The sequence below is a fragment of the Pelodiscus sinensis genome, chromosome 5, assembly GCF_049634645.1.
Source record: "Pelodiscus sinensis isolate JC-2024 chromosome 5, ASM4963464v1, whole genome shotgun sequence".
In the NCBI taxonomy this organism is placed as follows: Eukaryota; Metazoa; Chordata; order Testudines; family Trionychidae; genus Pelodiscus; species Pelodiscus sinensis.
Window position 1 is genome coordinate 29517168 of NC_134715.1, and position 23946 is coordinate 29541113.

General features: G+C 39.1%; 1 protein-coding gene across 2 annotated transcripts in view; it reads left to right on the forward strand.

Moving 5' to 3' along the window:
- The window catches only part of MCUB (mitochondrial calcium uniporter dominant negative subunit beta), a 74101-nt gene extending 51516 nt beyond the window's left edge, over positions 1-22585 (forward strand). Inside the window, exons 2-8 of one of the 2 annotated variants that reach the window (XM_075929721.1) lie at positions 11688-11763; positions 12245-12412; positions 17947-18051; positions 18539-18699; positions 19528-19731; positions 21302-21418; positions 22352-22585. In XM_075929721.1, coding sequence (XP_075785836.1) covers positions 11688-11763; positions 12245-12412; positions 17947-18051; positions 18539-18699; positions 19528-19731; positions 21302-21418; positions 22352-22429 — 909 coding nt within the window. In that variant the 3' untranslated portion in view covers positions 22430-22585. Of the gene's footprint in view, positions 1-11687; positions 11764-12241; positions 12413-17946; positions 18052-18538; positions 18700-19527; positions 19732-21301; positions 21419-22351 lie in introns of both variants that reach the window. The other variant, XM_075929720.1, reaches the window with a different exon arrangement.
- The last annotated feature ends 1361 nt before the right edge of the window (positions 22586-23946 follow it).

Here is a 23946-nt window from a genome sequence, read left to right on the forward strand (position 1 = left end):
ACTGCCTTAATTTCTGATGCTCCTCCATTTTCCAGTGCCTGGTCTGCTTTCTGTGGCAGCTCATGCTGTCTGTGGTGTTTTAAGACTCTTGCTTCCCCCAAGGTAGGATGGACTTTTATCCATTTTTGTCTCTTCTATCTGTTCTGTTGCCCTTCACTATTTCACTATTCTTCCACTGTATATACATTGCCTCTCCAGCTCCTCTTTACGTGCTTCCTACTACCAAATGCACCCAAAGCAAAACTCTAGGAGGTGTCTTGGGCATCCACCTGTCCACTCTTATCAAGTGTCAGGAGTGTCAGTGATTCCTCCCATGCTGTCAGGAATCAACTAGAATCCCTGTTGTCCTGCTGCCAATGTGCAACAAATAACAAATACTCCAGGGCTGTTACGGCTTCTTCCCCCACAACAACATGGAACAGACACATTGGGAGCAGTGACCTTGCCTTCTCCACCATTGATATGATGACCCTGAAGGAAGTGATTCTGAAGCAGAGTAAAAAAGTGTTCAGTATAAAGCTTTGTTGCATGCTTCCATGGAACCGCCCCTGCACCAGGGATGCATGTTTTGTAGGGCATTCTAACTGGGCCATCCCCTTAGGATAAGACACTGATTAATTACATTCTGTGCATTCCTTATCAAAACTACAGTAAAACGTTCTGGAAATGTGAAGTTTGGAAAAATATAAAGGAGTCAGTGATAGAGTGTGCAAAGAACTCTTTTGCTTCGCTGGCCATTCCAAAAAATAAAAAATTAAAACAATGTTGGATTGTTGGGGGAAGGGTAGAGGAGGTGTCCAAAATGCATATGTTTTGAGGGGAAAAAATGTAGGGAATCAGAAAGTATAAAATTTGAACATTTGGTTTCATTTTTTGAGAGTTTCTAAAATCTTTTTGAATTTTTAAATACAATTTTAAATAACTCATTCAAATCACTTTTAATTGAAAAATCAATTTGATCTGCTATTCAGAATGGTTTTACTCTCTTCTAGAATGTTTTTCAGATGGCTAAAAAGCTTTTCTGAAGAAAAATTAGCTAGATAGAACTTCAGGAAAGCAACAAATGTTGGATGAGCAGATTAACCTGATGGTTTGCACTCTTTTGTTTATTTGTTAACTCATCTCTGCTGAAATACAAACAAAGACAAAAAATATAGTTTTACTTTCTCAGGCAATCTGAAGAATTTTGCTATTTCTAGAAATGAGCTGAATTATTTTTAATAGGGATGGAGTCAATTAACATGTCTTATGCCAAGCTCTTTCCTAAATTTTTGCAGAGAGAGGGACAACCATGCTGATTATCTAATAGGACATACTCTAAGCCGGGTTTTAAGAACAAAGTCCCTTTTTATTAGTTGTAAAGTCAAAGATTGCAACAGCTTTTCTCTGGTCAGCCCTTGTCCACGCACGCTGACCTCCAGAACTGAGAGTTATTCTGTAGAACAACTGGAACACTTCCTGCCTCTTACAACAAATTCTTTTTTTTTTTTTTACCGAAAATCCTATTCAAAGACAGATGTAGTTCTCAGATGTAGACTTTACCTCCTGATTAGAAGCAAATATATTTTCTTGCTATAATCCTTTCCTGTCACTGTCTGACTCATCCTGATTTGAGCCTCCCTCTGGATCACAGCCCTAGCCCCGTGAATAAAATAGATTATAAAGATTGTATAGATTCTTTGTAGTCTGAGGACTCTACGTTTTCTTAAAAGTGGATGGCTTGGGCTCTGAAACCATAAATCTTTCAGAAGCTATTGAGTTGTTCCTTCCTCTCCCTTTGAGAAAGAAGAGCAGAATGGATACCTAGCAGGAGGTAGAGAGTAATGAAATGCTCAAAGGTGGACAGTAGGGGTTTTCTCATTGACTTAAATAGGGGCAAGGTTTCATGCATGGGGATGGGCGGGGGGGGGGGGGGGGGGGAGAAGACTCTAAGAAAGACATATTGAAGCATGAGGAAGAAAGACAATAGTGAGGGAGAGCCATAAACTAGGGAGCCAGGGTAAGATTGAAGACCATTTTTAAATTCATTGTCCTAGTTTGTAATACGCTGTATTCCCCACCCACCCCCCATGCATTCCCAAATAAATCCATCAGCTCTGAATGGCATACCATAATGGCTTTACTGTGCAGGTGTGAAAAGGAAAATATTTTTCATGTCTAAATATATTTTCTTAAATCCATTTGCAGTACAGTATGTTTCTTCCTTGACTGCAAGTATGACTTGTATGTACACATTCAGATGCACCCAATGTGTGTAACAATATTTTATTCTATTCTTCGTGCCCCTCCTTTCACGCTTGCTTGACAGTCTTGTTGCTTTGAAAAGGAAACCTGGAAGGCACCTGTTGTGTCCAAATAGTTTTGTGCTTCCTGGAGGATCTTGTTCTCAGAATCTGTATTCTGCTGTTCAGTCCTTCTCTTTCTCTTTCCTCCCTCTCCCCAGTGCTTTCACAGATGCTCATTTGCAGACTAGTAGTGCTGTTTCTGCAGTAGCATTCTGTGGAGCGGAGGTTATGTCTTAATTTTCAGCCTGCCTTAGTGTTAGTGTTTTCAGCATCTGTTGTTATGGCACTGCAAACTGATGGTGATGAGTCCCAGTGCCTCCAAAATAGATGTTCAGTTTTCAATAAAGTTATAACTAGAGCTGTAATTAATATACATACACACACCATACTGCTCCAGTCCCCACTGTTTAATGGTCAAGGGTAATGCTTACTGGTTAACCTTTCATGTGAGAAGAGAGGTGAGAGGAGAAACCAGCAAAAGAAAATTAATAAAGAGACAATGAAGAGGGGGGAGAATACATGTTAATCTAGCTTGAGCTTCAGGATAATGGACCAAACATATCAGTGGTGTAACTGCATTTCAGAGTGGATAAACTTGGCCCATTATTTGTTTCTGTGGTTGCTTAAAATTTACTGAGTGTTTTACTCGAAGGGCTGTTTTGCTTAAACTACAAAGGCAATAGTTTGAAAAACGGAACTCTGATTTTTATTTATTTTTGGTTGGTTACAAAGCCCTTGTTAAGATACATACTGTTCTCATTTGCAGAAGGGTTGTCTACTCCATTAATTTTAGCAAGCATAACTTCTTTCTAGAGGTCCTTTTTTTTTTTTTCTTTTTTTTGGAGTGGTCCTTCGCATGAAAAGGAGCATGAGGCTGAACTTTTATTTTCCTTTCCTTTCCTTTTTTGTTTTCTTTTCTGTTTTAAAGAAAAAGCAGACACAGTGAGAGACAGAGGTAAGAGAAATCGTAAGTGTGCTAGGCTTGAACAGAGCAATGAAACTGATAAAATACTTTGGATTTATTCCTGGTTCTTTATTCACTTGCTAGAAGTTCGTTGGCCTGTCTCTTCATGTGCTTACAAAACATTTTCAGATATATCAACAACATATGCATTTCCTCCCTCTACATTTAGTGTACTGTCCTTTTTGGATAATGAAAAATCAACTTGAGATTCACTATTGTTTACACTGCTGAAGGGAGACATGCTACATTAAAAAGGGTTACATTCATGTTGGTCTGTTATACTCACAGTTGTCCGAGTCCCATTTAAAGGGACCTCTACATGTTACAGTATTTTAAGATGTAAATTAACTTGTATTAAATGCATTTTAAATTATTAAAAATAAGGTAATTAGCCGTTTAATTTACTCTTTCCCCCATATGCAGTTTTACACTTCATCTAGTTTAAAGAGTGAATCTGTGCTAGTGTGTTTCACCTTTTAGTTCCACTAGCCCTAGAGTGATGCTCCAACATGACTGACCTCCCCTTTGCTCCTTTCCATGTAGGGCAGAGGGAGCTCTTTTGTCGAGATTTGTGAATCTAAGGAGCATAGTTTGGCCTAAACATGGTGTCAGTCTGCTAAGGACGTACCTGAATTGCTGGAATGGAAACTCAATTCTGAAGCAAATTTAGAAATGTTTTCTGCCCTTGAAAGGCTGTATTTGGCCTCCTGTTAAAATTATCCTGGGATTCTGACCTCTTGATATGCTTGCTTAATTTCTTGGATCTGGACTTCCAACACTCCGATCATCTGAAGAAGTGGGTTGTGCCCACGAAAGCTCATGATACCATCTACATGTTTTGTTAATCTTTAAAGTGCTACTAGACTATTTGTGGTTTTCAAATTAATGCTGTCATTTTAGCCATTGATTTTCTTTATCTGGCTACTTAAATCCAGTGTTTAACCATCTGAGAGCTGTGCAACAGGATGACATTTTAAAGATCCTTAGTGATCATTAAATGTTATGAAGAATTGAAGCCAATTAAGAAAAAGGTCAGTCTCTTGTGTGCCATTCTCATAGACATTTTAGGTGTCCGGTATCTTCTGAATTTTTTTTACCGGACAGGAGGCGAAAATACTGGACTGTTTGGTTCAATACTGGACACCTGGCAACCCTAGCTGAGCTGCTGGCTGAGAGCTGCCTAGGCTAAGTATCTCTTGGCCAGAGCCTGCTCCTGCCACCTCACTCTTTCCTGCACGTCAACTCCTTGTCACAGGTTAGAACACAACCCTCTGAGGCCTGCCCCAGTCATAACTCCTTCTCGGATCCTGCACCCCCTCCATTTCACAACCCCCTCCTTCACCCAAACTCCCGCCTAAGCCCCACTCTCCCTCCATTAAAAACATAGAAAAATGCAGCCCTTGACTACTTACTAAATTCATGGAGTGGCTCCCCATCCAAAATTATTGCCCATCCCTGGTTTAGAGTCATGAACATTTCATAGTTACAAACAACCTCTGTTCTGGAGGTGTTTATAGCTGTGAGGTTAAACTGTGTTGCTTGCTAGTTCCTACTGTGATGCAGAAGCTGCTGAGAAAGATAACAGAATGTATCAGCAGTGACTTGCCCCAGGATTGGGAAAACTGCAGTTTCTAACATGTGGAGCACTGAGCATTTATCTTCTCTGAAGTACAATTGTAACTCTACAGCAGTATTATTTCAGAGTGAGTGATTTTTTTTCGTAAGGATAACTGATAAATTGCTCAGATTTACAGGCCTCCTGAACAAGAGTTATAATTTGTATAAAAAATGTCTTTAGTGCATGGTGACTTAATTCTAGGAGCTGCTGAGAACACAAAGAAAATTCTGGTCAATACGAGAAGAAATTATTCAAATGTTAATACAAGGGTGGCTAGGAAAAACTGGAAGGCATTGCCATAGCTCAAATGAACAGTTATACAAAATGACGGTGGATGGTGATTAGGGCTTATAATATCTTGTTCCCTTATACATATTTTTTCTTTCTAACAGAAAACATTAGAAAAAATATAGTCTAGTTAACGACTTTTAAATTGTAACTTCACTTGTACTTATCAAACTTTTTCTGAAAGACCGAATCATTTTGGGATAAGATAGGTAGATTAGTAATGATTTGGGATGTGCCACTTCTTTTTATTTTTATTTTTAAACCTTCATTTATTTCTGAAGTACAGACAGAGTCGCTAGTCTCAGCTATTGGCTCTTCAATCTTGTCATTCCACATGAATTGCTTTCCAGATGTTTCTCTTCAAAGAGAAAAATTCAAATATCACATGCATGCATGCATCTCTGTGTGGGGAGAATGCTAAAACATATAAGTAAAATATTGAGAACTTGCTCATAAATAGCAGGTTATATTTATATTTCTCATGTTATATTTTTACATATTAATATATTAAAACTACAGTTCTGTTTACCTAATCCAATGTTGAGGAGCATAGAAACCCCTCAGCCACCAAGCCTGTTGTTCAGCAGCGGGGCAGATGAGTGTCTAGGAAAGTCTGGGTTCTGACTGATTACAGTCCCAGTGAATTAACTTTACTGGGTTCTTTGCAGTTGAGCACTGAGACAATATACTTTTAGGCTGCATCTAGATTGGCATGATTTTCCGGAAATGCATTTAATGGAAAAGTTTTCCGTTAAAAGCATTTTCAGAACAGAGCATCTAGATTGGCATGGATGCTTTTCCGCAAAAGCACTTTTTGTGGAAAAGCGTCCGTACCAATCTAGACGTGCTTTTCCGCAAAAAAGCCCCGATCGCCATTTTCGCAATCAGGGCTTTTTTGCGGAAAACAAATCTGAGCTTTGCGCAAAAGGGACTTTTGCCTGAATGGGAGCAGAATAGTATTTCCGCAAGAAGCACTGATTTCTTACAGTAAGAAGTCCGTTCTTTTGCGGAAATTCAAGCGGCCAGTGTAGACAGCTGGTAAGTTTTTTCCGGAAAAGCGGCTGATTTTCCGGAAAAACTGGCCAGTCTAGACACAGCCTTACAGTAGAGGAAAGCTATGGAACCCCTTGCAGAACTTACTCCTCCACTTTATCTTGTTGAGATGGAGGTCATGGCTGCTCCTTCCATAGATCAAGCCTAGAACACAAATGATCATTGCCTTTGAGAAATGTGAGCACAGGTTGCCTAGCATGTACAGTATGAAGTATAGCAGCATCTGGGGCAGTTAGTTTCTCTAAAGGCAGCATCTTTGACGCTTGAAATGATTGATAAACTCCCATGCATGAAGAATACAAATACATTAATAGTATTATGCTAATGACACTCTGATTCAGGCAAATTTATAGTGAGTAGAGCTAGCTGAAAAATTATGATGGAACATTTTTCCATCCAAAGATGCAGTCTCATAGGAAAAAACAACAACATGTATTTGGAACATATGGACTTACCCAAAATTTTCAATGGGGAAAAAGGACAAAGTGAATTCTTTCAACTTTCTCATTTATTTTGATGTCATTTCAGTTCATTTCGACTTCTACATTGAAATTAAATCCTATATAAACATATTAAAATGTTTTAATGTATAATAATCTAAACAGAATGACTCTAAAAGATCAAATTGAAACAGAGTTTGACTTTATTGAAACAATACACTTACCTAAGTGAAACTATTTGAAACATTTTGTTCTGGTCATGGCAACATAGTTGCAAGTCAAAACTTTTTGGACTTTTTGTTAAACAAGAAATTCCAAACTTTTCATTCAGATTCAGAATTTATTTTTTGTATGTGTGAGTGAGTGTGTGCAGAAATGTCAGAATTTCCTTGGGGAATAGAAACCCTGTTTCCTAGCTAGCTCTAAAGTTGAGTGTGTCATGTTTTAGGGAGATCAAGCCTTAATGAGAGATGACTTCAGCTTACCTAAATCTAAACTAGTCAAATGTAAATCTGGAGACCAGGTTTGAAGAAGCAGTTTTTTTAACAGCTTCGTTGTTTCTTGGAACAGCTAATTGTGGAGCACACAGGAAGACAGGCTCTTTTCAACACAGCACTAAGTGACACAAAGGAGCTGGCTCAAGTAAATAATTATAATTGAGGTTCTAAGCAATAATGACTACATTACAAACAAACTCAGCATTCTCAGAGAAGGAACTGTATCCGGAACTATTGCTGTAATATTAAACATAACATTACATAGAGCTTTGCAATCAATAAATTAGAAAACTTATCAAAGGTATTTTACAGTCAAGAACAAGGCAATTAAAACCCAGTCTGAAAGCTGTTTAAGGACACCATCAGGAAAGCATTCAGACTCCTAAATGAAAAAGAAAGTAAGACGGTAAATCACAATTGGTATTGTGAAATAGCCAAGCATCAAGTCATAATTTTAATCAATTGGGTATCCTTTAACAAATGGAAATCCAGCCCAAGTAAAGTCAACAGAAATGAATATAAACTATAGCAGGTAAAATGTAACATGAAACTGGGAGTGGGGAGAGAGGATTAATCTGAAGAACAAATAAACTAAAATGTTGACAGATCAATTATTTAAGGATATGGGAAGTAGGAAGCCTATTGGAGATTCAGTGTGTTCGGCCATGGGGTAGGTAAAGGGGAATAATTGAGGGTAATAATGTAAAATGTAGAGTAGCTAAATGATTTCTTTTCATCAGTCTTCATCAAAGAGGATGCTGGAGAGAGACTTACCAAAACCACCCTTTTTAAGTAATAAAGATGAAAAATTGTCTGATTAAGATGTCAAAAGAGGAGGTTTAAAACAAGTTGATACATTAATTAGCAATAAGTGTCAAACTGCAAACACCTGAGTTCTGAAGTGACTGGATTGTTATAAAAAATGTGCTGTCTTGCATCAATATCCACTGTTCTCTTGACTGGTAGCAGAAGTAGTCTCTGTCGATAAATATTTAATAAAAAAATTTAAGGGTTATCTTCAAAACTAGTGATCTGTGGGTTTTAGGACCAGACATATTGACTAACACAGTAAGTAAAGAGACAATTATAATGTCCAGATGGAACAGCTGTAATAGTGACAAGCCTGCATGGTTTCTGTAAAGGAAAATGTATTAATGTATTGGAATATTTTAATCTATTGGAATTCTTGGAGGATGTCAACAAAAGAATGGGTTAGTCTTTCTGATTCTCACCCTGAGGGCTTGAACTGTGTCAAGGGATCTCTTCCTAATATGGCTGACCTTTATGTCACTAATGTGTAGTGTAGCTAAGTCAGTTAAGTGTTTTGTAATTGGATTAATCAATCAGTCAAGTTTTTGACTGATGACAGAACATAGTTAGACACACACTGCAAGAGTCTTGTAAGTGGGTCCTTTAACTCACTTGTGTTAGTGTTGTAGACACAGCCTAAAATAGTTTTGTTACGCTAAAACCAGAAGATATGATACTTGGTTAAGCTAAGAGAAGCTTATGATAGAATGTAATGTATTTCAACTTTTGTTACTGTGTCTGGCAATCTAATCTAGGATACAGTAAATCCCTCATGCTTAAAGATGAACTCCTTGGAAGAGGCAACACTATCGCAAAACAAGGTGTGAAATAGGATTGTAGGCTTTTTTGACATTTATGTATTTTGAGTCTTTGCTTGTTTTTACTAAAATGTGTGGTGATTTCATGGCTCTTTATAAACAGTGACAGTAGTCTGAAAAGATATTAGCTTTTATTGTACCAGCATGACCTTTTAGAACTGCAGTTGCTACAGCCCAGTGCTTTACACTGGAGGGGATAGGTTAATGGCCAGAGCTCCATACTTGAAATTACATCTGGCACCCCCAATTTAAATCCTGAGCCGTGAGAGGATGTTAACTCACCTCTTTGTCCTCCCCATACAGAAAAACTAGGCTTAGCACTGAAACAATAACTTGGTTTGATTTGAATTGTGTTCCTTTGATGTACCTGTGTCTTTCAGTACTGCAAGCTGTGCAGATGACAAATGATTAGCCTGCATTTGCAAGCAAATCTTTCTTGACTGATCTGCTGCATGACTGTCTTGTTGTACAGTTGTCATTAATATCTACTGGCTCTTTTACCTCTCAGGCTTATCTCTTATGTTTTTGTACATTAAACAGCATAGTGTATAAATGGAGACAGTTGGTTAATTAATATTCCCATGGCCTCTGAATCTGGCTGTGATGCTACATATTGGTTGCTAGAACATGGTTTGCAGCAGCAAGCCTTTGTTGTAAGTTTATATTCTGATTAAATATGACATTCACAAGGGTAGTCACAAAACAAACCCTAGAGCAAATCTATCGTGCCTTCTTTCAATCAAGCAGATACCCGTTACAGCCACTCATTCCTTTTCCAGCTATTTTCTAGTTTAATAAATTATCCCCTAAAGCATGACTCCACTCTTAGTGGGTAACTTTCCCTGCTATCTCATTCTCTAAAGCTAATAAAACCAATTGAATAGCCTCCTTTTTTTTCCTGTCTCTGTGTAAGTATTATGTTTTGATTATAAACAGGTTGTTTTTTGGGGGGAAGAAAAATATATAATCAAGGCTTGTTTATATTTATTTTGTTGCACTGATGAGAAGCACAGAAAAAAGTCTGCAGAAAAAGAAACCATATAAAATGCAAAAGAAGGTTACTCCTTTTGTTTCACTCAAACAGTGCTTAATTAACAGATCCAAATGATATCCATTTCATCTTATTAAAATAATTTCATTTAAATCTTTATAAATATAGTATAAAGGAATTTTTTTCCAGTGGGTTACAAAAAATACACAATCTTCTAAGAAGAATACATCCAAGTGCCAAAGAACTTATTCCTATTAAGCCAACGATAAAGTGAACTACAGGTTGGACATCTTATCTGGTACCCTTGTGACCTGACCAATCCTGAACGAGAGAATTTGCTGGACTAGAGAAGGTTCCTTTTCACAGCTGCCTGCTCTGCCAGCTCCGGGTATGGAGAGGAGTGGGGGACTATCTCCAGCCCCTGCCGGGCTGCCTGCTGGGTTAATGGCCCCGCTGCCACTCCTTGACTGGGCTGCCTGCTGAGCTCCAGCAGCCCACAGTGCCATGGGCTGTCATAGGCTCTAGCCCAGTGCTGCTGTGGGCTGACTCTGGCCCTGATTGGGCTGCCAGGGGCTGCTTAGGGCTCCAGCTCCGTTCCCCCAACCCGCACTAGCCCCACTTCCTCAGGCAGTCCGGGGCTCTGGCCCCATGCTTCCATGGTCTAATGGTGTTGCTGCCAGCCTGGCCCTGGTCCCGCTGCCGAGGTCTCAGGCTCGTGCCCCATGGCAATCTGCTGCATGATGTCTTGTTGAGTAAGTGTCATTACTTTCTACTGGCTCTTTTCCCTCTCAGGCTGATCGCTTATGTTTTTGTACATTAAACAGCATAGTGACAATTAATTAATTAATAGTCCCATGGCCTCTGAATCTGGTTGTGATGCTACATATTGGTTGCTAGAACATGGTTTGCAGCAGCAAGCCTTTGTTATAAGTTTATATTCTGATTAAATATGACATTTACAAGGGTAGTCACAAAACAAACCCTAGAGCAAATCTATAGCGACCTTTTTCCATTAAGTAGATTCCAGTTATAACCACTCAGGCTATGGCAACACTACACACTTCACTGGAAGAGGCAATGCAAATGAAGTGTGGATTAGCATTTTCTTGCGCTTTATTTGCTTACTCTCTTCCAGTGCGTTTTTGTGCAAGGGGTTTTTGCGCAAAAACAAGCAGTGTGGATGTTTCCTTTTTGTTCACAACCCCCTTTTTGCGCAAGATCCTTATGCGTCCCAGGCAAAAAGGAAACATCCATACTGCTTGTTTGTGTGCAAAAACAGACTGGAAGTGATTATGCAAATGAAGCGCGAGAAAATGCTAATCCGTGCTTCATTTGCATTGCCTCTTCTGGCAAAACGTATAGTATAGCCGTAGCCTCACTGTTTATTCCTTTCCAGCTATTTTCTGGTTTAGCAAACTATTTTTGTTTGAAACCGGTATGGTTCTGTTCAACAGGCAGGGTCTCTAAAGCCCTTTGTATTCAAGGAGATGATTTTCAGACATTTGCCAATCGGTCTGTGCAGTAAGTTACCATTTTGGGCTGTGGGCTACCTCTTACCAAGGAAGCATTCTATCCTAATCCTCTCTTAAAGCTACAGGTTGAATCTCTCTTATTTAGCACTCTCTGGTCTGGCAACATCTGTGATCCGAAATGATTTTAGTTAGCCAAATATCCAGTTATCGTGGGTGTGGCCAAATTTCCTGCCGTCCCATAAAGTTTGTTTGCAGAAACCAGGCCTGTCTGTGTTCTATGCTGTTATTTAGCTCTGATTTACCCTTAAATGTCTTCTAAGAGTCCAGTGAGCAGTAGAAGTTTTGGTAATGCTGCTCCCATGGCAAATTTGGCAAATTCTCTGGTTCGGCACCTGTCAGGTCCTGAGGGTGGTGGACTGAGGAAGTTCAAACTGTGAAATCTCTGTTTCAGATGCAGCATCTGAGGCAAATTGGATCTCTGAAGCACCATAAAACAGCATGCTATGGCACATTGGTGCCATCTGATGGTGAGTTTTCTCATCTTTTTTTTTTTTTTTTAAATCCACTGAACATTCAATTCCAGATGTCTGAAATGGACACATATAGAAACATTGAAATGTGCACTACCTCTCATTCAGCCACATTGAGGGGTTACTGCACAGAACTAGAAGTCAGGAGATTGGGTTACTATTCCTCCCATGCCAATGGCTTTTAAGTGACTTGGAGCAATTTGCTTATCCTTTTGGTACTTGAGTTGCCCCAGGATTAAAATGGGAAGGACACTGGTTTCACTGTGGGGTGGTGGGTCTTAATTATTGTTGATAATGAAAGATGTTCCAGAAGTTTAAAGTATAAGACATTGTGTTGCAGTGAAACACACCACATTTAACAAATGCAGAAGCGCTATTTGTCTTTTTGTATTAAACATTTTTGTCTTTAAAAACAGATGTGAAAAAATGTTTTACATTACCATATGATTCAATTTCTCTCCTTTTTTTTTTCCAGAAGTAACCGTCACTTACAAATATGGCCTTCCTTTGGTAACCCTTATGTTACCCTCGAGAAAAGAGCGCTGTCAGTTTACCATCAAGCCAATGTTAACAAAAGTAGGGACCTTCCTGCACGATTTACAGAAAGAAGATAATGGAATTGAGAGTGCAGAAGCCTTTACAGCTGGTATTTACAAACTCTGCTGCCTATTTAAAATAACCTGAACTTGTCCTTTCTTAAACAGGTTGTAAAGAATAATGAATGGTCTTGGACAATAATCTTTTTCTCAGTCATCGATCAGATTCTATAGACCTAAAGAGGACAGGTGGTTCTTTATTGTTTTCCTAAAGAGCATAATAAATTAATGATTTTTCAAGGGATAATTTCAGTTTATCCTTAGAGAAACCAGGTTAAAAATACAAATTTGGACCTGTCAATTTACAAGTATTATAATCTGGTATTTTTCTGTTACATTCTTCAAAAAATGCACCGTTTTTACAGTGACTTTTAATGCTAAATGGGTGTCTTCTGGCTTTTCCAGTACTTCTCTTACTGCTAATCTTAAAGGGCCCCTGTACTGGGCTGAGAGAGTTTCTTTCTGTGACTAGCTGTGTCTATCAGAGTTTCTGCAAGTATGATGTAGAGCAGGGCTACTCAACACACGACACGTGGACTGCATGCGGCCCGCAGTCTGTTTGTTTACGGCCCTTGGTTTGGTTTGGGTTTATGCAGGGCTTAACACATAGCCCACGGGTAGGAGCCAAAACAAAAAGTAGTTAATATAATGGTCCTCTGTTGATGTGTGTTTTAGTAGTTAAATTCCTGGACTGTTATTGCTCATTAAAAGTGCTGTCATGTAGGTGGAAATCGGGTAAGTATTGCATTTTAATAATCAGCAGCACTGACTTAAATGGGGCCTGCATGTTGTGTAGTCTTGCCTTAATCTTTGTATTCATGCCCGTCAGTGTGAAAGAAGCTATTTGCATATACTTGCATATATATTTGCATGTATGTGCAACCACACTTAAGTTGCTGCCCTCGGCATGTGCTGTGAGTATCATTGTGGCCACCGGGGCTTCTAAAGTTGAGTAGCCCTGATGTAGAGGCTAGGGATGACTTGAAAATAATAAATGGTGAGTCTTTTATTTAGTTGTAAGCATAGATTTTCCTTCCATACTAAGGAATCTGTCTTCGGTTGTTCTGCAACCAAAACCAAGTGAGTTCCATTATTCTGAAAAAAAATATGCACTGTGGAACTAAATTCTTGTCATTTCCTGAAAGATAAAAATTCCTAAGGACTTGCTCAGTTATGGGCAATTTGGGATCTACCTATAGACTTGTCATGAGGGAATTTTTGACTGGGCTAATGACTTTGTTTTGCGAACTTAAAACCCCTTTATGAAGAAAAATTTACATTTCCCATTGCCTCTGTTTCCTTCAAGACCATACATACTTTCCCTTGGTGACCTCTTATGCTTCCGTTGTTTGTTACTCTAAAATCTACCTCTTCACCACAATCTCTTCCACCTATCCTGTCTCCTCCTTTTTGTCAATATCTCTCTCTGGATCCCCCTGCTTGCAATGGGAAAAATTGAAGTTCTTGTATTACTTTATTTGTTGCTAATTTCACTTCTATCCCTGCCGCAGCCTGTGTGTCATATTACTCCCAAGATTGGCACAGGGAAGAGGGAGTAAATAAAAGGGCTGGACACTAACGCAACCCCAACATCACTGGTACTGTAGCAGCCCTAAAAACGTGGTACTGATCAAGGGCACTCTACCTAGAACTTATTGTCCCGAGGGTAGACTGCATAAATCCTTTAGGGGAAAAAACCTAACAAGCCCCACAGCATAGTGATAAAGAGCGATAGATTCTTTCAGACACCTGACACGATCAGTGTGTACTGCGGTTGATCCACCCCTAAGAGAACTTGAACTGTCACTTGAGTACTTCTGAAAATGTTGCCTTGTATCTTTATTTTTCTACCAATTTTTTTAAATTTAAAGAAACACACATCCTGGTAACACAAACTGCTATGAGCACCACAGTCCTTTAACATAAAGTCACTTGATAAATTATTAGAATGTGCACTTTCTGTAGTTTTTTAACTAGGAATGAGACATTTTTATTTTTCAAATCTCTGTAATACAAAACCAGGCAAATTTTCTTATGAAAACTATGCCTTTGGTCTCTGTGTGCTTATGAGCCAGAAGTGAATTTTTTTTTAAGCAGGGAACTTTATTTATACTCTCCTGAAAACAGAAAGCCTCAGAAGGGTGGCAGTGTTACTCTGTAACTTTTAAAAACAAGTAATTGTGGCACCTTACAGACTAACAAAAATTATATATAATATCATGAGCTTTTGTGAGCAAAACCCACTTCTTCTGATGATTTCCATTCTAGCTCATCTGAAGAAGTGGGATTTGCCCATGACAGCTCATTATTTCTCTCTCTCTCTCTCTCTCTCTCTCTCTCTCTCTCTCTGTGTGTATATATATATATATACACACACACACACACACATGAATTTGTTTGTTTGTTAGTCTCTAAGGTGCCACTATAAATAGAAGTTTATAATGAAAGTAGTTTTTCAACCAGAACTAGACTGTCACTACTGTGGTGTGCTTCTATTGTAAGAATTTTGTCATCTCTGAGGTAGTACATTTCTACTTATACGTTTTTGCAATTATAAGCAGGAACGCAGATTTTCTTCTTTCCAGAGAAAAAGAGCATGTCATACTTGAGCTACAAAATAGGCTCTTAATATTCTATTTGTAATTGATTTTCATCTCTCTTAAAATATTTTTATCCTCTGAATCCATGAAGCATGTAGATTGATTTAATGAAGGCAATAGTCAATTTGAGCATGTAGATAAAATACAGGCATTATAAAGGTTATATTCTGTAACATGTTCTCATATTCCCTGCAACTGACCCAAGGCCACACATTTTGCAGATGTCCATGAGGCTACCAGTTCTAAAGGAAATATGGCTAACTTCACAAAGGATAGAAACATATGATCTGATAAATACTTGGCTTGCATTTAACAGCAGTGACTTAGTTAATCTTCTCCACTGCATTCCCTCAAATGCCAAATAATTGTAACAACGAAGAATAACTTTTCTATTCACTTTATCAGGAAATGAGTATTATAGGGGAAAGTGTTAGCCAAATCTGAACACTATGGGTTTTTACATCTTAAAATCTCACACACACACACACACACACACACACACACACACACACACACACACACACACACACACACACACACACACACACACTTACTTTAAACAAGAAATAAATTTAAATGCAAATAGTTCTCCTGATTTTGCTAGTAGATAAAATGAGAGTAGAAAGATCAAACCTAATATTGTATTTTTTTTTAAAGATAAGCTAACCTGAACTGACTTATTTACTTTAATTTTCTATGGATATGATAAATGGAAGGGGGAAATTGCCTTGTCCAGAAAATGGTTCTGTTTTTCAGGCTTCCATTTCTCTTCTGCTTTTCTTCCAGTTAATAAACCATTGGTCAGGTTAATAAATCTCAGTATTGCATCAAATATGAAAAAAAAATCCTGTTTTCTTGGCATTTAAAAATAAGTGCTCCTTTTTGAAGTATTGTTGTCCTAAGTGTCATTTTAATGAGACTGCTGAAGCTCATTTACATGTAAATTATTAAGGTGACATTTGTAAAATGTTGAAAAACTGAGTTGATGTGCACAATTTCCATTTTCTGGTTGAAAATGATAGTGCTCCCAGCTTGTTGTTCTAGCCATGCAAGGTGGATAGGCAGAGCCAGCTGGTGTGTCAGCTTCCTGAGCTTATGAGTAGATGTCTCAGCAGATAACTGCCAGCTGGATCCAGGCAACAGAGTATCAATGAGAGAGTACAGGTGTGGAGGTACATAGAGAGTGCTTTTATAGCAGGCATGTGGAAACCGATGGAACGGTTCGGACTGTAACTTACTCTCTGACCAGGGCAGTCTGTCGGTCTCAGGTGCTTCGGGCCGAGTTCAGCAAAGTACTTAAGCAAGTGCTTATGCGCATTAGGAGTGGACTTAAACTTATGATTACATATTTTCCTAAATTTGGGGCTATCAGTACACCACACGCAAACTGAAGTCCACAGTGCTAGTGGGTCTGAGCTGGAGTAGAACAACAAAACATGAGATTGGATCCAGGAGGATCTATCTTCCACTTCTGGTTTAGATGCAGATGAACTCTCACAAGGCACCCGGAGCAGCTTTTCTCACCCCAGAGGTCGAGGTGGTGGGACCGCTGCGCTCTGGGCGGTCCCGTGCCTGCAAGCTCTGGGGCGAGAGAGCCCCGTTCTTAAGTGCGGATCCGACATAAGTCGGATCCGTGTAACTCGGGGACTGCCTGTACTTGTATGAGGTATGATGAAAATACTGTTTCTTTTGTTTCTCATTTTTTACAGTGCAAATATTTGCAATAAAAATAATATAAAGTGAGCATTTTGAATTGTGTAATTGAAATCAATATAATTGAAAATGTAAAAAAATATTTAATTCATTTCAGGTGGTAGTCTGTTGTTTAACAGTGTGATTAAAACTTTGTTTAATCATGATTAATTTACTTGAGTTAAATGTGTTTAAGCCCTGTTTGGAAGAGATACTCCAGATTGCATCTGTTCAGAGATAGTGCCTGGAGGATTGTATTTATTTATTTATTTATTTATTTATTATTGATGATTACATACACAATTCTGGAAATGCAGTATTTTCAATGAAGTTTTGACAATCTCTCAATCCTTGAGTAGTTCTTTGAAATTTCTAAGGTCTTCAGTCTTATGTTGTTGTATCCTCCATCCAAAACACTACAAACATTGTCTCCAACTAAGAAAAAACAGACACAGAAACTTTTACTTACCTGGACCCCTCAATAAGTTTGGTGAAGCTAGATTTCCTGAGGTAGAAGTACTGTGTAGTAATCACACAAGACCATTCTTTGTCTAGAAAGTGAATCTGGTCTAAATAGTTTAATTTTCCAGATGCAAAAAGTAACACAAAAAGATATAGGTTTAGATACAGTAGAGAGAATGTTAAGGTCTTGACACAGGTAAAGAGAGTCTTTAAATATGGTTTTATCTTTACTGTCTCTCACCCTAAAACTAAAATAAAAAGGTTACTAATAATGAGTTATTCCAAACAGGTTACGTGAAATATAGGCACATGCTAAGTATTTCAGGTGATGTTCTCTTGGTTTAATATTGTTAAGAACAGAGCCAGCCCAAGGTCTGGGCCAACCAGGCTACCCCCCTGGGGCGCCCCATTGTACAGGGCGCCGCGCGGGGCTGTCAGGCCAGGCAGGGGTGGCACCGCGCATGCGCCAGGCGCCCAGGGGCGGGGCCGCGTATGCACCAAGCGTCCGGGGGCGGAGAGTGCCGTGCGCCCGGGGGCGGAGCCATGCATGTGTCGTACTCCCGGGGGGGTGGTGCTGCGCTCCCGGGACCTGGGGCGCACAAATGGCTCAGGCCGGCCCTGGTTAAGAAGCATATTTGTTCAGCACAGTTAATAGTTGTAGCTGTATACTGTTTACTTCTAGACTTAATGCAATATTTATTAAGACATTTTTGGCTGACATTTCTTTTTGGAAACTGATGACAAAGGTTTTCTATTTCTCTCTTTTTTTTTTTTTTTTAAATAAAGTAATTTTGTGTGAAGGATTTAAGCCTCTGTGTTTTCTCCTGCAGACGGTAGCAAGATCCCTGCTACAGCATTGATGGAAGTTTTGTTGATGAATGACTTCAAACTTGTAATCAACAACACAACTTATAATGTACACGTCCCTGTAAAAGGTGAGAACCACAGCTCTGTTGAAGCCTTAATAAATCTAATTATCCAGTTGTATGTGATTAAAAAAAAAATCATGGCAGTCCTCTCAAAACAGAAGTGGCTTCATCTTCCCTTTGAGCCTCAGACTGTGACCACACACAAATACTCTGTAAACAATGACAGGTTTGTTCGTTTGTTTTTGTTTGTGTGGTTTTTGGGTTTTTTTGAATGAGCATTGCTTGATACTTACCAGTCACAACAACCATGTTTTCAGTCTTGTTGTCATGTTAGTCACAGCGTATTAGAGAAAAAAGCTGGGAGAGGTAATCATCTTTTATTGGGCCAACTTCTGTTGGTGTCAGAGAGAAGCTTTCAAAAATACACGAAGGTCTTAAGGTTACTGTAAAAACTGGAAAACTTGTTCCTTTGGTCCAATAGAAGATATTGCCTCACCCACCTTGTCCCTATAATGACAACCGTGGTCTTTTTTTTTTTTTTTTTTTTCTCCAGAAAAGTGTACTAAAGAGCATGCTGTTGAAGCAGATGATGTCAGATCCTTGGTTCACAGACTGTTCACGGCCCTTCATTTAGAAGACCACCAGTTAAGGAGAGAGAGAGAACTGCTTCAGAAACTGGACCGTTTGCGGGACCAGCTGGTACCTCTTGAGCAGGTTGGGAAGGATTTTTTAAATAGAAGAACAAATTTCTCTACACTAATTTCCATGATGTAATAGCTTGAGCATGAAAAAATGAGGCAAGCCCTCCTTAATAGACAGGCAGATTGGAGATAGCCAATGTGGACACAAGATTTCCATCCCACTGCCTTCTTCTTTTACTTGGCTTATCCAGTTGAGAACTTCTAGAGCTGGAGAAAAACTATGGTGAGCGCTGGCACTATCCTGGACTGCCACCTGGTTACTATGCCTGGACCTGGTTGTTCACTTTGTGTGCCCAGAGTGGTGGTGTCATGCCACCAAAAAAAAGTTAATAACACTATTGCTTTTCTGTTACAAAGCTATCCCATGTCAGCCAGCTGAGTCTGACTAATGATGACCATAACCTAAAATGGAAAGGGCAAGCATTGTGAATCTAAGACAGGCCAAGTTCAAGTGACCTGAATGCATAGTAGGGAGGAGGAGACCAGCAAGAGCATGATGTGGGAACAGACCTCACACTGAAAAGCAGAAATCCCAGATGTGCTGTCAAAGTGCCACTCTGAAAAATCAGGCAGCATCTGTTCATGCATGTAGATTTAAGTGGTAGAGTCCGAAGGTGTGAATGAAGGGAAAGATTGGGGCCAGGCAAAACTCTTCCCTTCTGTACTCCATGGTGGGAATGAATGCAAAGCCTTTCTGGGAAGACTGGCCAGTGAGTAGGACTCCTGAATGCAAGCACTGATCCAGGAGGAAAGTATATACTGGAATATGTTCTCTCCTTTGTGTCTGAGAAATGTATGAAATTAATTTCCACATATTGAATGAGTAACTCTTCTGTCCTAGATGAAAGCCAGAATTGCAACAAGAGCAGATGCAAGGACTAGTAGGCTCCTATGGATTGGCTTAGCGCTATTGTCCACTCAAGGTGGTGCCCTGGCCTGGCTCACGTGGTGGGTCTATTCATGGGATATAATGGAGCCGGTCACGTATTTTATCACTTACGGGAGTGCCCTGGCATTCTATGCTTACTTTGTACTTACTAAGCTGGTAAGTTCCATTCTATAAACAGGTCTGAAGTTAATATTATGCCAATTTTCATAATAAATTACCCTTTGTATTGAAACGTCAAAGCATGTGTGTGTTCTGTAGAACTGCACTCAAGAGGGAACTTGGGTTTTTAATGAAGCTCACAAATGAGCTGCCCATATGAACTGCACTTAAAAAGCTTGCCTGGAATCAGTGACCGGGGGAGGTGCCATTTGATACTGGAAATGGAAACTATCCTCTTTGAGTCTATTCTTTGTATGTGGCCTGGATGTTTACTGTATTGCATACCTCTCTGCAAACAGAGTGCAAGTACTAAACCAGAGCTGGTCAAGGAATGCAATCTCATGATGGGCCAGGGAAAACTTCCATCTTTTTTGTTGTTGTTGTTGTTGTTTTTGTTTAATGGCATTCATATGTGACTTGAGGCCCAACTGTTGGGACATTTTCTAGCCGTTTCCCCTACTTTATTTCAGCAGTTTTCAAACTTAGCACTATGGTCCCCCTCTGACCAGTAAAAATTACTTCACAATCCCAGAGCCAAAGTCCGAGACCCACCACCTAAGCCCTTCCACTCCAGGCCGGGGGTAAAAGCTGAAGCTCCAAAGGCTTCTGCCTTGGCAGGGAGGCATGGAACCTTAGATCTGGGTGTTGGGGCTTGGGCTTCAGACTTACAAGGTCCCAGGGACAACACCAGCCGTGGCAACCCCATTAAAACGGGGTCACAACTCACTTTGGGGTCCTAACCCACCATTTAAGAATCCCTATTTTATTTCCTTGAGTAAGATACAGATTTTTCTTAGTGGCCTAACTTCCTTTTTTGCTCTTGCATATGCAAAGGAGAAGTCACAAGTTGAAGTGAGGCATATTTAAGAGAAGGGGGTGGGAGGAGAGTTCCTGAACAGCAAAAACCCAGAACATGGACAGAGTACCGTATGTTGAAATGATCATCAACTCCCATATAATTAAAGGAGCTTACATGTTTACCCACATCACATTTGGGCTCCTAAAGCACATTGTTGGATAGTAACTTGTTGGTTTTTTTGTGATGCATATTCAATAATGCACTCCTGTATTTTAATTTTGCTTGGTATGGATGTAGTTGGTGAATATCCATTACTTGCATATATGGAACTATGATAGATATGAAACATCAGGTGGAGAGGGATACTGGGTTTTGGACCTCAGCTGGTTTGTTGAGAGCTGGATTTGTGAGTGTTTCTACTCTTGCTTTCTGCTGAATTTCTGGAGAGTTGTAGTTCTGTTTGGGATAAATTGATACATACATGAATGGCCTGATTTTCAGAGGCTGCCATTGTCTGTGATTTTCAAAGAGACTTAAGGAGTCAAGAGCCCCACTTCCTCGGTGTCCTGTGATGGACTCATCCATTGAGTCTAATGGGAGCACTGAGTGCTTGGCAGTTCTAAAAATAAGGTCATTTATTTGTCAAGGTTTAAGGGTTGTTTTTTTTTAAATGTACGTTCTTTTGATTTAACTCTACTTATACAAATGTCTTTGTCTGCCTGCCTGCCCCAGAACCCCAAACATTTGTGTCCTTTTTCTGTCTATTAGGATTATGTTTACCCAGATGTCAAAAACAGGCAATTCCTCCATTACTTCTATCAAATATCCAGAAGCCAACATTTTGATGTGGAACAATATAACAAGCTAAAAGAGGCGCTGGCAGAGGTATTTTCATAAGTCTCTTGGTACAAGTGAAATCAAGACACTGTGACTTTGCAGTTAACCATGAGCTAATTGGAAAATGACTTGTAGATTTATTGATTTTCATCAAGGCTAAAATGTGAACATGTAACACATTATCTGGACAGAAATTTTCAGCACTGGACAGGCAGCCCATGGAGGCTGGAAGAGAGGGAGAAGAGAAGTCACTCACTTGTGTTTCTCAAGAGTGATAAATTGGTTTCTATCCCATCTCCATCTTCTGTAGTAGCAGTGATATGGAACTGGGGAAAGTCTTCAGTGGTCCATGAGAAATAAAGTCCCCCAGTCTTCAATAAAATATAAAGGACCCTGATTTGCAGTCTAGTTAAAGTAAACGGAAATACTTTACTTCAGTGGGGGTTTTTTTAATCAAGTGAAGGGAGGTAACTTTAAAAAAATGGGTAGGATTCAAACTAGTTCCTTTTATCAAAGCTGGGTTTTCAAAATATTTTCACTTTATCTGACACTAGTTTGAAGTTTTTGCAATTTATGTTAGAGCATGTAAAATAATTCAGTTCTGCTGTTGGAGAAAATTGGCTTTATAAATGTTTTTAGGCATTAAACTGAAGGTGGGAGAGCACTGTGTGTGGAGTGGTACATTCAGTTGCCTGAAAAGTGGATGTTTGTGCATTTGTATAACTATAGTCCCTGTGGTCAGTCTGACAGATTAACTCACTGCTGGCAAGAATGGTTTTTGGATGATTATCCCTAGAATGATAGGTTGTACTTGTGATTATTGTGGGAAATCTGTATCATAAGGTTAGTGTTTTCTCAGAAATGAAAGACCTGGCTACATGAAAAGAATATCAGAAGTATGAAAGGAAGGTACAAATTAAGGGTGGCTGAAAGGGATAAATATGGACACATAATCCATTTAATTTTCTCTTGTGTTTACAGACTGAAGAGTCCCTGAGACGCCTGCATCAGCCTCTACACCTGAGACTTCCAATACAGGAAATGAATGATAAAGATTAATTTTTTCAAAACTGATTTCAATATATAGTTACTATGTTGCAAACTGGATATTTTTGACGACTGTAGTTCTGAACATTACTAGAAATTCTGATTAAAACTATTATATCATTAGATTTTTAAAAATGAATTACCAAAATAAATCCTTCAAAATATGCATTCTGATCTTGTAATAAAAATCTCTCTCCATTTTAGTGAATTGATGTGGGCATAAGAGTCAGAATGGTGTTCTACTGTACTGAAGCATTTTACTATTTTTGATGGGTCTATTAACAGCAGAGGTGAATAGCTCAGAAAACTTGATCTCATGGAACGGTTTCTGGTATTTATGGCCAAATGTATTTTTATGCTTTAACGGGTTTCTGGTTAAGTCCCAATCAGGAAAGTTTATGTTTAAAATTAAGAATGTGTATAAGTGCTTCCATAACACCTTCCATCCAGAACCTCTTGCCACTTATGAAAGTAGATAAGTATTACTCACATTTACAGATGGAGAAAGTTAACCAAACCATAGTCATTGAGGAAATCCCTGACCCAGGATTAAGAAAAGTTTCTTGGATTTCTCTCCATGTATCTAACTTCTGGCAGTTATGTCCTCTTAACTGACAAAGTCAAAGCACTAAAACCTTGAACCACAGACTCAAATCCTCCGTGCTATTTATACAAGGAATTAATAGAATTAACAATAAAACTAGTTGATCTTAGGTAGGGATGTAAGCAACTAGTCAATTGGTTGCTTCTGCTCCCTTGCTGCCTCTAGCACAAAGAAGCAGCAAGGTTGAGGGGGGGAGAGGATGAAGAAGTGCTGGGGGAATCTGGTTAGCTCCAGCTCCGTGGGAGGTGGCAGGGGTGCAGCGACGGCGAACTTTGAAATGTACAAAGTCCCACTGGAGACTCTTGTACATTTCAAAGCAGACGCACCCACATGCTTTGGGTCAGTGGGACTCCCCGCTGGCCCCAGATTCCACATAGCTGGGCCTCTTGTACATAAAAGGCAGAATGCGTTAATCCTTATGGACTAATCAAATAGTTGATGGAAATCCCATTGACTATTCGATTAGTTAATCGAAATTTAACATCCCTAATCATATGTCACTATATACTGTACATCATCTCAGATGTCTATATAATATAGTACCTTAAATCTGAAACAAAAAATAATTTGTCACCAATCATCTGTATTTTTCTTAATTCATAATATATTGTATATGAATTTTACAGTGTGACATGTAGGCTCATGTTCAGGTGGCTGAAGAACATATATGTACATAGCTCTCCTGAGTAGCACTATTATAAACTCAGTGTGCTATTATAGTAAAAGATTAGTTTGGCATGCAGTGTCCAGGGTACTATAAGTTTCAATACAAAGAATAGTGGGGTTCGATTTTTTTTTTAATTTTTTTTTTAATTAATAGGTCAGTTAGGTTGTGAACTGTGTGTAGTTACTGTGTAAATTAGCTAGAGAATAAATGGAACACATGCAGTCATTTTTCTAACTACATCAACTCTTTAAAGGAAAG